Source organism: Callospermophilus lateralis, chromosome 7 (assembly GCF_048772815.1).
Source record: "Callospermophilus lateralis isolate mCalLat2 chromosome 7, mCalLat2.hap1, whole genome shotgun sequence".
NCBI classification, from domain to species: domain Eukaryota; kingdom Metazoa; phylum Chordata; class Mammalia; order Rodentia; family Sciuridae; genus Callospermophilus; species Callospermophilus lateralis.
The window spans coordinates 137082626-137099241 of record NC_135311.1 but is presented as its reverse complement, the minus strand read 5'-3'; the positions used below and the strand labels follow the sequence as shown (position 1 = coordinate 137099241).

Genomic DNA, 16616 nt, shown 5'->3' with positions numbered 1-16616 from the left:
GCAGCCTCAGGAGCCTCTGGGATCACAGGTATGTGACACCATGCCTGGCTGGGTGAATATTTTTGATCTTGGTGGTTCTTGCCAGATTCAGTTGCCCACACCTGTAATCTTCAGCGACTTGGTAGGCTGATGCAGGAGAATTGAAAGTTCAAGGCCATTCTGGGCAATTTGGTGAGACCCTGTCTCAAAATTTAAAAAAGAAAATCAATGTCTGGGGGATGCAGCTCAGTGGCACAGCACTTGCCTAGCACATTCAAGGACCTGGGTTTCATTCCTAGTAATACACACACACTTTCTGGTGGTTCTTGCTGAACTGGGTTCCATGTCATTGGGCTTTTCTTCCCACCTTCATTCTGGTGCTTGACAGTCTTCCTTTGAATTTAAAAGTTAAAGGCTGCACATTTAAGAGTTTAGAATAGCATCTTATTTCAGTTTATTTTGATATGAATTGTCTAATTTAAAACAATGTTTCTGGGACTGGGGATGTAGCTCAATGGTAAAGTGCTTATTTAGCATGAAAAAAGCCCCGGGTTCCATCTCAGCACTGCAAACTTTACAAGCAAATTTTTAACATGTGTTCAAAGAGCAAAATGATTATTCCTCATGTTTTAGCTAAAATTAATTTTTAAACAAATGTTATGCTATTAAATAGACATCATGCTGACATGTTTATAAAAGTTAAATTCAAATTTGCTGTTATGTACCAGTTTTAATTAGTGACTTAATATTAATTTGTTACAATTCTTTCCATGGATTATAGCTTCAGTTTTGCTTTGTGAGGAAAGATGTCTACTTATAAAAATATTATTTCAAACCAGATGCACCAAGCTGCGCTGCTGCCCAGTCTATTGCCTGGTGCCTCAACTTATTTTTTCTTTTCTTTCTTTTTTTTTTAATTGGGGATTGAACCCAGGAGTTACATCCTCGGTCCTTTTTATTTTTCATTTTGAGACAGAATCTTGCTAAATTGCTGAGGCTGGCCTGGGATGATAGGCATGGCCACCACACCTAGTTCTGGTGCCTGAATTTATAAGACTAGGACTTCCACCATCTTGTGTATAGGCTTTGTTCAGTGACTAATACATATTTTTTGAATATTTGTCAGACTGGTTTACCCATTCCTCAGTGGTTTCCAGGGAATGATGATTAAATGAGGTAGAATTCTGTTTTCTGTGATGTAACATCCTCATTGAGCAGGATCTCCTAATAAATAAGTCTCTGGGTTGCAAACCCCTTTCACATGTTAATTCTCCTTCATAGCACTTAAATCCTCACTTGATGACACATGTTGTTTATAACTCTTGAGACATAGACTCTAAGGAAACATCCAATTTGAAGGTTCAGAAGCCAAACTGTATGACAGACTATTCAAGAATGGTACAGCAGCAGGTGGGGGAGGCATGCAATGGGGTCTTGTGGGGGCTGGGAGATTGGGCTCAAATCCCCAGATGCTAAACTTTAAAGCTTAGAGATCCACACCCTGAATTTATAAAGTTTCTGCGGCCTAACACTGGGAAAACCAGCCAAGCTTGGCTGGAGGACACTGGAATATTATCCTGTTCTCTAGACACCAGGGAGCAGACTCTCCAAGTATGGCTGCTGACCATTCCATTCTGTTTTCCACAGAGCTGAGCTCATATTCATAATTACTAGCTGAATAAAGTCTAATGTGATGGAAGACACTTATTGTATCCACATTTCCAAACACAGCAGCTTCAAGAGAGCCGTAATTGGGTCAGTGCACTGGTGGAGGACGCCTGCCTCAAAGGCCAGTTAACCTCCAAAACTTTGTCTCAAGATTTTTCTAAACGAAAACAGACTTTTTGTTTTTCAGTTTTAAATGGGGTCCTCCCTGCTGCACAATCCTTAAGACTGGATTTAAAAAAATATATATATATTTTCTAGCTCTTTTTCATTTATTTACTTAGGTACCAGGGATTGAACTTGGGCATTGGCTCACTGAACCACATCTTCAGCTCTGTTTTGTATTTTATTTAGAGATAGGGTCTCACTGAGTTGCTTAGCACCTCGCTTTTGCTGAGGCTGGCTTTGAACTCATAATCCTCCTGTCTCAGCCTCCTGAGCAGCTGAGATTATTGACATGCACCACCATGCCCAGCTCTTTGTTTCTATTGCTTTTTGGTACCGGGGATTGAACCCAGGGGCATTTTACCTCTGAGCTACATCCTCAGCCCTTCTAATTTTTATTTTGAGAAACAGTCTTATCAAGTTGCTCAGAGCCTTGTTAAATTGCTTAAGGCTGCCCTCCTGCCTCAGCCTCCTAAATTGATGGGATTATAGGAGGGAGCCCCTGTGCCTTGTATTTGTACCTTTTAACTAAGTATCTGAGAATAATGAGACTTCACTAGTGATACCACCAAGAAATCCAACAAGTACAGGGAACTTCATAAAATGTTTGCTGGCATGGACTGAATGTTAAAACTAAATTAAAAAGCTCATGATTAATAAATTAAGGCTAAATGGTGATTTCCTTCCATCAGCTTTTTGGCAGGCTTCTCTTAAAGCTACCTTTCTGTAGTTCAGTGCAAGTCCTGGGTCATCAGGCACTAAACAGCTTCAAATTCACCACTTGTTATTTCTGGTATTTGGCACCAGAATAGATCCTTAGCTTTTGAGAAAGAACTGAGTTGATGAGCATCTCGCAGAACTCCTTCATAGCATTCAACTTTCAGGGCTGACAGCAAAGTATTTCAGGCCAACCTCAGCGATTTTTCGAGATCTTCAATAATAGCAAGACCCTGTCTCAAAATTAAAGTGGGAAAAAAAAAAAAAAAAAGAAAGAAAGACTGGGGATGTAGCTCAGTCTACAAAAAATAAATAAATAAATAAAATAAAGCAAGCGAGAGACAAACTAAAGGAAAATGAATTGAACAGCTAATTAGGAAATTAAGCAGCTAAACAATCTGGTGAGTAAAGGCACATTAATAATTCTTGTAATTAACAGTTTTTTTTTTAAATAGACTACTATTATTTTATTCCTTTCTCTCTGGAAAATGAAAAATCCATTAGTTTTTTTCCTCTTGCTTTTACCCAGAAATTAAAGGTTGCTAAGTGGTAATTAGCACAGCTCTTGTCAAAGCCAATTGCCTAATGGGGACCGACATTTGACTCAGGTTCAAAGAATGGAATACGGCTAATGGAGAGTTCATTAGTCCCAGCTGCTTTCTTTGACATTCTTTTCTCCTACCAGAACAGGCAGACCCCACTTATTCTCTCCTATTTTTAGACATATGGCTGTGCTGTTATGTTCTAGAAGGCCTGAAGGCACAGCGGCATAGGGAAGGTGAATGGTACCAGGGGCTATCTATGTTTGCAACTGTTCTTAACACCTGGGCTGGTTTGCAGACTGAGGTCTTTGCCCTATAGATCCATTGACAGAAATAGACATTTTTCTTCTAGAAGGACAAATATGGGGTGTCCATATAACTGGTAAATAGAAGAACCTTTCTACATTTTCATAAGTTCACTATCATGCAAACTGTTCAGAATTGACTGAGCTTATGTACTGCTCTGGTACCACCAGCATGAAGGCTGTGAGTGTTGGCAAGTTGTAGACATATCAGGCTTTTCCCAGTTGTAGCTGACTCCAACTTGCCACATAGGTATACGAAACCCAGTGACCTGGAGGTAGACTAGAGAAGTGTGTGCAGACCTAAAACAGATATAAAGAAGTGGAAAGAGAGGGCCGAACTCTGGCTCCGTGCCAAAGCGCTTGCCTTGCACATGTGAGGCACTGGGTTCAATCCTCAGCACTACATAAAAATAAAGAAAAAAAAAAAAAAAAAGAAATGGAAAGAGTACTAGCATTAGAAACTGGAACACCTGCCTTTGAATCCACACCCTCTGAGGCAAGTCACCGAACCTCACTGAGCCCCTTTGCTCGTGTACAGAATGACATAAGTTACATAGTACTTATTCACCCAGTTTTTTTTAAATATTTTTTTATTATATGTGGACACAATATCTTTATTTTTATGTGGTGCTGAGGACTGAACCCAGTTCATTCACATGTGCAAAATAAGAGACGTTCACATGTGCTAGGCAGGCACTCTACCACTGAGCTACAACCCCAGTCTCTTATTCATCCAGTTTTGTGAGGCTCCAATGTGCTAAAAGCTAAGACACAATAGACTGAAAACTTCTAGAAAAATCCTCAGTGGGCATAATTATCCCTCCAGGGGCATCTGGAAGCATGTGGATGCTTTTAGTTGTCTCACTGATGAAGTTACTTCTGGCACTGAGTAGATATCGGGTGGATATTAGTTTTCCTGCAATACAAAGGACAAAGTAGTCCCACATCCTGCATGGATTCTGGATATCATGTTTGATATTCATATTGATGAAAACCTCTTCAAAATTAGTCTGAAACCTGGGCTGAGATTGTGGCTCAGTGGTGGAGTGCTGGCCTGGCACGTGTGAAGCCCTGGGTTTGAGCCTCAGCACTACATATAAATAAATAAAGGTATTGTGTCCAACTACAACTAAAAAATAAATATTTAAAAAATTAGTCTTGGGGTTGGGATCGTGGCTCAGTGGTAGTGTGTTTGCCTAGCGTGTGTGAGGCGCTGGGTTTGATTCTCAGCACCACATACAAATAAATAAAATAAAGGTCCATCAACAACTAAAAAAAATTAGCCTGAAACCTAATTCTGTTTTATATATTAATAGTTTTTTTTCCTGTGTTAATATAAGTTGGATTTCCTAGGAAGGTAATAGCTACCTTGTAACTCAAGGAAAGAATTGTTATTTTGTTGATAACTCTTTTTTAAAATATTTTTTAGCTGTAAAAATACCTTTGTTTTATTTATTTATTTTTTGTGTGTGTGATATGAGGATCAAACCCAGGGCCTCACACATGCTAGGCAAGCACTCTACCACTGAGCTACAACCCTAGCTCTATAACTTTCTTTTGAGAAAACCCATTACCAAGTGCTGCTTATAGTATTTGATTCACCATCACAACATATTCTGCCTTTCTGCCTTTGTCAAATTCATGGTAATTCAACTAAGCATGGTGGCCCACGCCTATAATTCCAATGATACAGGACGCCTTCTCAGGAGATTCACAGGTTCAAGGACAGTCTGGGTGACTTACCAAGAATGTCTCAAAATAAGACAAAATAGACAGATATGGTGGCATATGCCTGTAATTCCTGTGACTTGGGAGGCTGACATAGGAGGATCACAAGTTCAAAGCCAGCCTCAGCAATTTAGTGAAGCATTTGCAACTCAGGGAGACCCTGTCCCTAAATAAAATATAAAAAAGGGCTGGGGATGTGGCTCAGTAATTAAATACCCCTGAGTTCAATTCCTAATACCAATAAATAAATAAATAAATACAACAAAATAAAAAGGGCTGAGATTGTAGATCAGTGGGAAAGCACCCTGGGTTCAATCCCCAGTAACAGAAAACGAAACAAAACAAAATAAAAATAAATATTTTAAAAATAAATATTTTTAAAAAATTTAAAAAGAGGCATTCTATGTATCTACAACTACAAAAAATAAATAAATTTATTAAAAAAAAAAAAAAAAGTCAAATATGTCCATGAAACTCATCCTCCCTTCCCAACAAGGAGACTGTACAGATTACAAACCTGCCGGACAAATCTGTACAGAAACAGGAGGAATATAAACTAGAATGTTCTGCTCTGCTCCCAGAGAGATTTGGAGCCACATTGCATGGAAATCACTTTAATGGCCTTTTATACCCCCTGCTGATAAAATATATTAGAAAACTGAAAAGAGTTTCATAATGGTAACATATATAATTTTATAATACTGAGTTAGATATTAGAAATGGTGAATTAGATTCTCTATGTCCCTGTGGTCTGCATACTTAATATGTGCCTTTTAACAAAAAATTTGTTAATTTGAGAAATAAGTTTGTGGCCACATGAATGCTCTGTTAGTCACCTTCTCTACTGTTATTTGTGTCTAAAATTCTGCAGTTCAATCTGTAGAACAAGGATAGTGAGTCCCAGACACGACAATCTCTTTTGACTGCCCTTAACGAGCACTTTATTTACTTACATTTTTGGGTGCTGGGGATGGAACCCAGGGCCTTGCATATGCCAAGCATGTGCTCAAGCACTGAGCAATGCCCCTGGCCCTGACAAGCGAGATCATGAGCGCATGTACTCTGGAGGCAGGATCATTCAAAATAGGCAGAAGGGCAAATGTAGAGACCTGGTTTACTTTTCTGAAGTGGGCGTAAGCTGGTGTCTCAGCCCGGCCAGGAGAGCATGATCAAAGGCAGAGGGCAGAGCAGGACACAGGCAATAAAAAGATCAGGCTGAAGAATTTCACTGATGACAAGCCCAGGCTGCAGGCTTCCTCCATGTTTCTGGCTGTAGCTATGTGGGGTCATGCTTGGCTCTTTTAGGATTCTGTGGGTCTCCAGGCAGGGAATTCCTCCTTGCTGAAAGACTCCTGAGTGAGCACCAGCTCTGTACCTGCTGCAGGCGCAGGGTGAGCTCCTGATCACAGGCCCGTTGAACCGTTTCTGCCTTCTTTATGTCCCAGTTCAAGGCAGCAGCCAACACTCTGGTATCTTCCCTGGTCACCAACTGCAGCAAGAATAAGAACCACTGAGAACCACTCCTGTGCGCTTGTCTGTGCTTTTATGATTTTCTTTAGGGGAGTAGATTAGGCAACATCAGCTCATGTTTAGGCCGAAAAGCCAGTTTTCTTTCACAGTAAATCTTCTTACTATTCAATACCACCAGGAAATTGAGCCAAGCTCCTGTCAACAACTTCCTTCCCTTCTGTCTACAATAGAAGGGCACTTGGGACAGGGACAAGGACAGAGGATGAGGAGGAGCACCCACCCGGATGGGCTTCCTTTGTCCAGCTCCTTGTTGCCTGGCTTTAGATTGCTGACAACTCTGCCTTCTCACGTGCCATTTCAGTTCAGGACTGAACTGGCAGCCATCTCGGAAGCTCAAGCCCTGCTTTCTCTCCCTGTCAGCTTTAGTCATTTCATTACCAATCCAAGACCAGAGAATGGCCTTTGATGATCTGAGGATGTGCACATGTTTTCTCTTTAAAGCCATTCTCATTTGACTTAAATTAGGTGTTTGTAAATGCTTTGACATATGATAGGCAAACTGGCAGTTATGTTTTGAGGTCTGCAGAGGTGAAAAGAACCCCCAAATGTGCCCCTCCACGGTCGGTCATACTACTTCTCCAGGGCAGGTCATTTCCTGAGCTTAGTGTCCCTGGGTCTCGCCCACCTCCAAATCCTGATTAGACAAGCTCAGCTCAGGTACAGGCTTCTCTTTCATCACTGTGAGGATCTGGCCCCTAAGTGCAATTTCAGAGGTGATCTCTCTGCTGACAGTTGTGTCAACTGTATCCACGTCTTCACTGAGGGCAGCTTTGGACTCTGCAAAGCATATGTGAGAGAGATGAGCACAATTGCAATCACACAGACAGCCCACCAGGTAGAGCAACTGGTTGGGCAAAAGATAAATGTCACTTGAAGTGTTCCTGGCTGCCTGCGCGTGGGTCCTTTATTGAGGGAAGGCTCCTGAGTGCTCAGGGTAGCCCCAGCAGAGTCCTACCTTCCTGCTTTGACAAGATGCCACCCTCCTTTTCCAAGGCCTGCAGATAAAGCTCCAGGAGCTGCTTGGACTGACGGGCTTCCTCTCTCTGGTCAAGCACCTGCTGGAGTGTGTTCTGGAGCCCCTGGACAGTAGCACAGCTTTGGCAGAGTTCCTGAGCCAGGTCTGAACATGGAACGTTGATAAGCACCTAATGAACAAACACATCAAGAGATTGCAAACTACTTTCTTATTTTTTTTTTTTTTTTTTTTTGTGTGTGTGGTGCCAAGGATTGAACCCAGGGCCTTGTGCATGCAAAGTAAGCATTCTACCTACTGAGCTATTCTACCAGCCCTAGCAAACTACTTTCTAAACCTGGTGTTCTCTCTCAAAATATATCTATCACAGAACCCATTTCATTTTCCCCAGAGTTCCTATCATGGCTGGCTGAGGGTCAAGAGGGGGCCTGTGATGTTTCCAATACTCTCCCAGTGTGAAAACTGGGAAGGTGAGACTTTGGTGCCTCATTAAAAACAAAACCATGGGCTGGAGTTGTAGCTCAGTAACAAAGCGCTTGCCTAGCATATGTGAGGCTCTGGGTTCGATTCTCAGTACTACATATAAATAAATAAAATAAGGTCCATCGACAACTATAAAAAAAAATGATGCTGTTGTAAGCAAAAGTTCCTCTCTTTAACCTTAAATACTTAAATTCTTATTTACTTTTTTAAAGCTTTAAGTTTTTTTTTTTCTTTTCTTTTCTTTTTCAGAGGGAGGAGTTACTGGGGATGCTCAACCACTAAGCCACATCCCCACCCTTTTTATTTTGAGATGGGGTCTCGCTAAGTACCTGAGAACTTAAACAGATACTTCTCAGAAGAAGATATACAATCAATCACCAATTATATGAAAAAATGTTCATCATCTCCAGCAATTAGAGAAATGAAAATCAAAACTACTCTAATGAAATTTCTGATGGAATCTCACTACTGTCAGAATGGCAGCTATTAAGAAATACAAATATCAGTAAGTGTTGATGAAGATGTGGGGGAAAAGGCACACTCATACATTGCTGGTGGAACTGCAAATTGGTGCAGCCAATATGGAAAGCAGTGTGGAGATTCCTTGGAAAACTGGGAATAGAACCACCATTTGACCCAGCTATTCCACTCCTTGGTCTATACCCAAAGGACTTAAAAATAGCATACTACAGGGAGACAGCCACATCATTGTTTACAGCAGCACAATTCACAATAGCTAAACTGTGGAATCAACCTAGACGCTCCTCAGTAAATGAATAGATAAAAAAAATGTGACATATATATACAATGGAATATTACTCAGCATTAAAAGAGAATAAAATCATGGCATCTGCAGGTAAATGGATGGAGTTGGAGAAGATAATGCTAAATGAAGTAAGCCAATCCCCCCAAAACAAATGTTGAATGTTTTCTCTGATATAAGGAGACTGATTCATAGTAGGGTAGGGAGGGGGGAGCATGGGAGGAATAGATGAACTCTAGGTAGGGCAGAGGGGTGAGGGGGGAAGGGAGGAGGCAGGGGGTTAGCAAGGATGATGGAATGTGATGGACATCATTATCCAAAGTACATGTATGAAGACATGTAAAAAGAAGGTGGTTCATTTTTTTTTTTGTATATACAGCACTAGATTAAAAGTAATCTTTATAAGAAAAAGACCAGAGCTGGGGTTATAGCTCAGCTGGTAGAGTGTTGCCTTGCATGCACAAGGCCCTGGGTTTAAGCCTCAGCACCACATACACACACACAAAAAAAAAAAAAAAAAAAAAAAAAGAAAAGAAAGAAAAAGACCAAACTGCTAACATTTGGGCAGTGGCTCTAAAGTCAGCTGTGTCAGCCCTCATGTGGATAGAGCTCAATAAAAACACTCTGATCAAAAGCCTGCATTTCTTGAGTACTAGATTGGGAAGGGCCTCTCTGAGGAAAAGACTTTAGTTTTAAATTTTATGTTGCATCAATTATTGAACAGGTAATATTAATATATTCACAAGATTCAGAATTCAAGAGGTATAAACCTTACAAGAGAGGTACTAGCATAATCCCATTTTACAGATGTGGAAAATGAGGCAAGAGAGGGCAAGTGACTTCCCAAGAATCAGTCTTATTCTAAGACTCTCACCATGTGTAAATGATTTCTATGCTCTTTCCTTCCCTTTCACCTGTCCTCAAGGCCCTCAGTGCCCTTGGTCTCAAGTTTTTCCTTTATCTGTGGGTGTCCAGCCTCTTAAGCTCTCTTTGAGTGTCCTAAGTTTCCCTCAGAGTTCAGGCTCTGACCAGCAACTCACAAGCTGATGTTTCTATTCAGGTAAGGCCTATGGTGCTCCCCATTCAAAGGATCCATTGCAACATGCTAGTCTGTTGAGGTGGGAAGGAAGGTCATGATCACTTTCTTTTTTTTCTTTTCTTTTTTGGTACCAGGGATTGAACCCAGGGGTGCTTAACCACTGAGCCACATCCCCAGCCCTTTTTTTTGATTTTTTTATTTTGAGACAGGATCTTGCTAAATTGCTTAAGGCCTTGCTAAGTTGCTGAGGTTGGCTTTGAACTTGCAATCCTCCTGCCTCAGCCTCCCTTGTTGCTGGGATTACAGGTGTGTGCCACCACATCTGGCTCTTTTCTTTCCTTTTTATTGCAGTACTGGGGATCAAAGCCAGGGCTTCACATGTGCTAAGCAAGTGTCAGCCAATTTTTTCATTGCTGAGGCTAGTTTTGAACTTGGATCTTCCAATCTCATTCTCCAGAGTAGTTAGGATTACAGGTGTGCCTGTTCTGTTTCTTAAAAAAAAATAAATAAGGAAGGCTCCTGACTTCCCTCTGCTTGGAACATTGGTTCCAAACTTCCTATGCAGGATCCATCTTGTCCTGTAGCTTTTAGTTTAATTGTCACCTCTTGGGAACCTGCCAATATTTATCAAATACATGTACCCTTTAATTTAGCAGTTACACCTGTAAATTTATTTTACGGATAAGTGACTGTGCAAAATGACCTTGGTATGCACTCTTGCAGTACTGTCTGGAATAGCAAGACAGATGGCAATCCAAATGTCCAAGTTTGGGAGGTTTTTTTTCCCTTTCTTTTTGTACTACGAACAGAACCCAGGGGGCACTTTACCACTGAATTACATCTCCAGTCCTTTTTGTGTTTTATTTTGAGACAGGGTCTTGCTAAATTGCTGAGGCCTTGAACTTGAGATCCCCCTGCCTCAGCTTCTCAAGTTGCTGGGATTATAGACATGCAGTACTATACCTGGTTTGTGAGTCCTTTTTGTTCAACATACTGAAATATAATTCATATGCCATTTGATTCATTCATTCAGTGGGTTTTAGTATAAAATACAATAGATTTAGTATGCCCATAGTGTTATGTAACCACCAGTACAATCAATTTTAGAATGTTTTCACCACAGGCTTGGAGTATAGCTCAGTGGTAGAGCATGTGCTTAGCATGTGTGAGACCATGGGTTCAATCCCCAGCACTAAATAAAAACATACATACACATATGCATTTTTTTACCACCCTGAAAAGAAACCCATTAGCAATTACTTCATATTCTTCCTTAGTGCCCCAGCCCAACACTAAACTACTCTCCTTCTCTATGGATCTGCATATTCTGGCCATTTCATATAAATGTAATCATGAATTATGTGCACTTTGTGACTGGCTTCTTTCACTCTGTGTAATGTTTTCAAGGCTCATCCTATTTTATTTATTTTTTGGTGGTGCTGGGGATTGAACCCAGGGCCTTGTGCATGTGAGGCAAGTACTCTACCACGTAAACCATATCCCTAGTCCCAAGGATCATCCTATTTTAACGTGCACTAATATTCCATTTTTTATGGCCAAATAAGATTCTGCAGTATAGACTTCCTATATTTTGTTTATTCATTCATCAATTGACGGACATTTGAGTAATTTTCACTTTTTGGCTATCTGTAGAACTATGTTTGTATACCTCTTGGATTTTGAAACATGTGAATATATTCATATCCTTTATTCCCAAATAAATATGTAAATTTAAAAATGACCAAAAAGTCACTTCCATACCAATTCAGTACCATACTCCCAGTGCTCAGAGCCAGGTGAAGCCCAGGAGAGAAATTCAATCAATAGTTTTTAAATGAAAACATACTTTTTTCCTGAAACCCAACTTCACTGGAGAGGAATGCAAGAAATCAGGCTCCTGCCACATAGTCAAAAAGATAGCTGGAATTTGAGTCCAGCTACTCCAGCTCTACATTCCTTAGCAGCACATCCCTAGCCTCCAGTGTCCACCTAGACAGGTGGAGGGTGGAGCCGAGGCATCTGTATTTAAAAAAAAAATCCACAGGTGACTTTGATGCATGGTAAGGACTGAATAAGGGCTATTCAGCTGGCATAGTGGCGCAGGTTGGCAGGCTGAAGCAGGAGGATTGCAAGTTTGAGGTCAGCCTGGGCAACTTATGAGACAGTGTCTCAAAATGAAAATTTTAAAAAAAGATCTGGGGATGTAGTTCAGTGGTAGAGTGCTTGCCTAGCTTGTGTGAGGTGCTGGATTTAATCCCCAGTACTGTTGAAAAACACCCTCACCTCAAAAAAACCTACTGTAGGTGATCATCATAAAATGAAGACTCTTTGGGCTGGAGATGTGGCTCAAGCGGTAACGCGCTCACCTGGCATTCGAGGGGTGCTGGGTTCCATCCTCAGCACCACATAAAATAAAATAAAGATGTTGTGTCCACCAAAAACTGAAAAATAAATATTAAAAAATTCTCTCTCTCTCTCTTCTCTCTTAAAAAAAAATGAAGACTCTTAGTTATACTGTAAAAATTATTTAAAAATTAGGAAAATGATTGGGGTACAGTGCTTGCCTAGTATGCACAAAGACCTAGGTTCAATTCCAGGACTTCAAAAAATAAAAAAATGAGGGGCTGGGGATGTGGCTCAAGTGGTAGTGCGCTCGCCTGGCATGCGTGCGGCCCGGGTTCAATTCTCAGCACCACGTACAAACAAGGATGTTGTGTCCGCCGATAACTAAAAAATAAATATCAAAAAATTCTCTCTCTCTCTCTCTCCTCTCTCACTCTCTTAAAAAAAAATAAAAAATGAAAAAATAATAGTTAAGAATTAAGAAATAATGAAATTATGATGGGAAGAGGCCTAGAAGCTAAGAAGGGGCTGGGGACTACAGAAGCTGGGTGAGCGATGGGTTTAATCAAGGGCTTACTTGAAGGTCTTCCTCTGACAGCAGGATGATGCTGGACAGATCTTGTTTCAGTTGCCTGGCCACATTCTTCCACCTCAGTCCTGCCCCACTGTCTGTTTCATCGATATCAACGGACTCTTGGGAAATCCAAGCTGTACCTCCATCTGATATTTAGGAGAAAATGCTGTCAGAGTCACATCAAGTACCGTTTTCACCTCCTCGGTTAGCACAGACCTCTGGAGGATGTGTGTGTGTCCCTCCCACTGACCACTAAGGACAGTTTCAATGAGGAAGAAAGAACCTGCTCTTAAGGATTCTTAGGAAAGTAAAAAATCTCTATCTAGGATCTTAAATTTTTTTCTTCAATTTATTTTTGTGTGAAACTGCTCTGTATTCCTCTATGGAAGAGACACCTAACCCCAACACGTAGTCATGTATTGTCCCAGGATCCTACCACACCTCCCTTTTTTTGCTTTTATATAGGAAAACACTCATTCTCACCAGTGCTTCTCCCATATGTGGAGTGGTTCCATCCTTAAAGAGCAAGCCATTGCTTGCTGCCCCTTGGGCACAAGTACAATAGTGGCTGGAGAGCCATTGCTAAAGGCTGATTTCCCCAATTTAATAGCAATGACTTTTCTGAATATATTTCTTTAATTCTTTGATCCTTGACTGCTAATAGTATTTACCTTTTATTTATGTTTTGGGGACCAGGGATTGAAACCAGGGGTACTTCACAACTGAGCTATGTCCCCAGTCCTTTTTTATTTTGTTTTATTTGGAGACAGGGTCTTACAAAGTTGCTGAGGCTGTCCCTTAACTTGTGATCCTCCTGCCTCAACCTCTCAAGTTCCTGGGATTCTCTGTTAGTTGCCTTTGCATCTCAAGTGATGATGATGACAGTGATAGGTAACATTTACTGAGCCCTTATCATGTGTCAAGTAGGATCTAAATGCATTTGACAATGTCTGGTTGCCAAAGCTGTGACAGGGGACATTGAGTGATAGGAGGCAAGGAAGTCGCTAAACATTCTACTATTCACACAACAGCCTCTCCACAACGGAGAATTCTCTAGCTTAAAATGTCAATGGTATTATTGAGAAGCCTTGGTTTGTTACTATATTATCCATATGTTGATCCTAGGAGACAGGCACTGAAATTATCATGACAGTAAGTATCACCTCGCTAGTAAAAGGCAGAGCCTTTTTACTTGCCTTGATAGTAAATGGCAGAGCCTTTTTACTAGCCTTGCTAGTAAATGGATCAGACCCAGGCAGCCTGATCCAGTCTGGTGTACTGTGAATGAGTTGAGAACTACACCACACTCCTCTTTAACCCCAGGACTTGGCACCTGTCTGGCGCACAGAAGGTGCTCAGGTAAACATTTGCTGGATAAATGCTTAAACAGCAAAATGGCAATCAGATGCCTGTGTAGTGAAATCGATTACGATGACAATGATGTCATACACAGCCAGTGTTCCTCACCTGAATTGCTGTACGTCCACTTCTCATTACTGGCCAATGCCACAAACTTGGTGTTGGAAGGCAGACAGAGGAAGTAATCATCATCATCCACTATGGTACCATCCTCTGCTAGGACCAGAGTGACTGGTGTCAGGGACTTGTCAATGGCCAGAATGTCACAGGCTAAGAAGAATAAAATATTTGGCAACTGAAAAATATCCATAAGGAAATTATATCCAATACTCTCAATATGGATGGCCCCCACAAGCTGAGCAGAATTTCTGTAGACAATAGTAACTACAATAACAATTATAAATATTAACACTAAAGTAACCCTTACCATGTGCTTGATATTATTTTAAGTGCTTTTCATAATCAGTAGTAATCAGGTACTGTTGTTACATTTTACAGATTATCCATGTCACCCAAAGTTTGGAGAGGTTAAGTAACTTGTCCAAGATCACAGAATAAGTGGCAGAACTGGGATTTAAGCCCAGTATGGCTTCTGAACATGTATTTCCCCATCCAGGAGACATTGAGTCTGTCCTTGAATGAACAACCAACCAACACAAGTCTGGTTTGATTCCTTATGCATATGTGTTCTTTCATTTATTCATTCAGCGGTCATCTAAAATTTTCCTGTGTGTGGGTTTGATCCCTAGGATTGCAAAAAAAAAAAAATCTCCTATGTGTCAAATGTCTCCAAAAAAAAAAAAAAAGAATACTTTTTGTTTTTTGTAGTATCTTCCTTTATAGGTATTCTAGCTTAAAGAAAAATATAAAAGGCAGAAGCTTGTATCAGGAGCTTTTCATTTTTATCGTCACTGAGTAAGATCCTTTCTCCAGGGCCAGTCTGCCCCATCCTGCTAAGTGATGGCAATTCGTCAAATACCAAGATTGGACTAAACAGAAAAAGCTGAGACTATAAATATCCTTTGGCAATGCTATCTATCAACCAAGATAGAACAGCAAACCTGTATAGGTCCAGAGAACAGAAGTCTCAGCCAAGGCTATCCATCCAGTCCACATAAGTTGAACTAAAATCATGGAACTTAATGCCAAGAAGAAATATGCAAATGCTTATGTAGAAAAAAATCCATGTCACCAAAGCACTTATAGTGCTTGGGGTATTCCTGAGTTTCACATCTTCTATAAGACATTTGCTGGAGCTTTGTGACTCAGAGGAAGCAGTGTACACCTTCAGGCAGGCTGACTGCATGTCTGGGATTGGCTCACACGCTAAACCTGCAGAACTTCTTTGGATACATAATTTGTTGCTAGGGGCTACTAACACTTATAATTCATTTGAATGTTTGTCATTTGAGAATCCCAGAATCTTTTGTATCAGAGCTGGAAATACACCCACTTCGCTGATGAGAAAACTAAGGGTCCAGATATGATTAAGTGCAAGTCCAAGCAGTGGGGCTGGACTCAGAACTTCCATCAGCTCGTGATCATTGCCTGGACCCTACAGGAGTTGTCATTTGCAGCTTCCTCTTTGTGGCACAGGTACCAGTAGCAGTTGACGATGGAAACCCCCCTCCACTCCACGGTGGGCTCAGCTGGGGGTCCCAGCACCACCTTAGTGAGCCAGATTGGCAAGAATGCACTAGACTTCTTGAGATCCAAAATCTGTTTTAGGCGACACCTAAGTGGAGTCGGTCTTCCTTTACATATTGCTTCCAGTCCATTCCGCGCCCCCCGCCCCGCCCATTACGTCTCACATGAGATAAATGCCTGAAACTTGTCAATCGCTATACCTTGGGGCATTTCTGTCCCAGGGCTTCCCAGAGCCGCGAGAATATTCGACACTTTGCCCGACCGTCCTTGCCTCCACCGGACATCCTCACCCGTGGCGCTCTCCCCGTTCCCGCCCCGGTCCCAGTCCCGGGCCAACCCTTGCTCCTCAGCTCCTCGAGGCAGGAGGCCGCCACGCCATGCTGTTCGCGGCTCTGATTGCGGCGCAGCAGACATGGCTTTAGAAGCCGGATCTCGTCTGGTCCCGGAGCACCACCGGTCACCTCCATCCTCTTCCAGGTGGAACTTGACTCTGGGAAATCTTTGGAAACCGCGCAGGACGCTCCTTTTACTCCCACCGCTTCCCGTGGCCTGTCGGGAGATGTAGTTCTCGCAGAAGCAAATCACGCGTGAGACCAAGGCACGCCGGGAGATGTAGTTCTAGTTGTAATCAGTCACATGCAGCCCCAGAGCATGCTGGGATCTGTAGTGTCTGTGTGTAAAGACGTGGTTGTGGGGCGGGGGATGAGGAGGGGACGGAGAGAGGGAATGGGAGGGGGAGAAGGAGAAAGAGGAGAAGGAAAGACGTTTGGCGGTACTGCAGAATGGAACTCCGGGTCTCATGCA

At 41.6% G+C, this 16616-nt stretch overlaps 1 protein-coding gene across 2 annotated transcripts; it reads right to left on the bottom strand.

Annotated features, from left to right (window-relative positions):
* Window positions 1–79: 79 nt before the first annotated feature.
* Window positions 80–16353, bottom strand: Dffa (DNA fragmentation factor subunit alpha). 2 transcript variants are annotated; one of them, XR_013091858.1, is made up of 7 exons: window positions 16150–16353; window positions 14274–14435; window positions 12810–12952; window positions 7587–7776; window positions 7257–7408; window positions 6055–6590; window positions 80–179 (listed from the first exon to the last, which is right to left on the bottom strand). XR_013091858.1 is itself a non-coding variant. In XM_076861330.1 (6 exons), the coding sequence occupies exons 1-6, from the start codon at window positions 16277–16279 to the stop codon at window positions 6378–6380; spliced, it is 990 nt and encodes a 329-aa protein (XP_076717445.1). In that variant the 5' UTR covers window positions 16280–16353; the 3' UTR covers window positions 6015–6377. The 2 variants fall into 2 exon arrangements, 1 of the variants encoding a protein (XP_076717445.1); XM_076861330.1 differs by lacking the exon at window positions 80–179 and having other exon boundaries at window positions 6015–6590.
* Between the last annotated feature and the right edge of the window lie 263 nt (window positions 16354–16616).

Bases quoted from the DNA above. Each gene is read 5' to 3' on its own strand.
- Dffa (XM_076861330.1), bottom strand. From the start codon at position 16,279: ATGGAGGTGACCGGTGGTGCTCCGGGACCAGACGAGATCCGGCTTCTA. The intron at 14,436-16,149 runs GTTGGCCCGGGA...TATTCTTCTTAG, and splicing joins CGAGGAGCTGAGGAGCAAGG to CCTGTGACATTCTGGCCATT. The intron at 6,591-7,256 runs GTGGGCGAGACC...TTCTTGCTGCAG, and splicing joins TGTCTAATCAGGATTTGGAG to TTGGTGACCAGGGAAGATAC.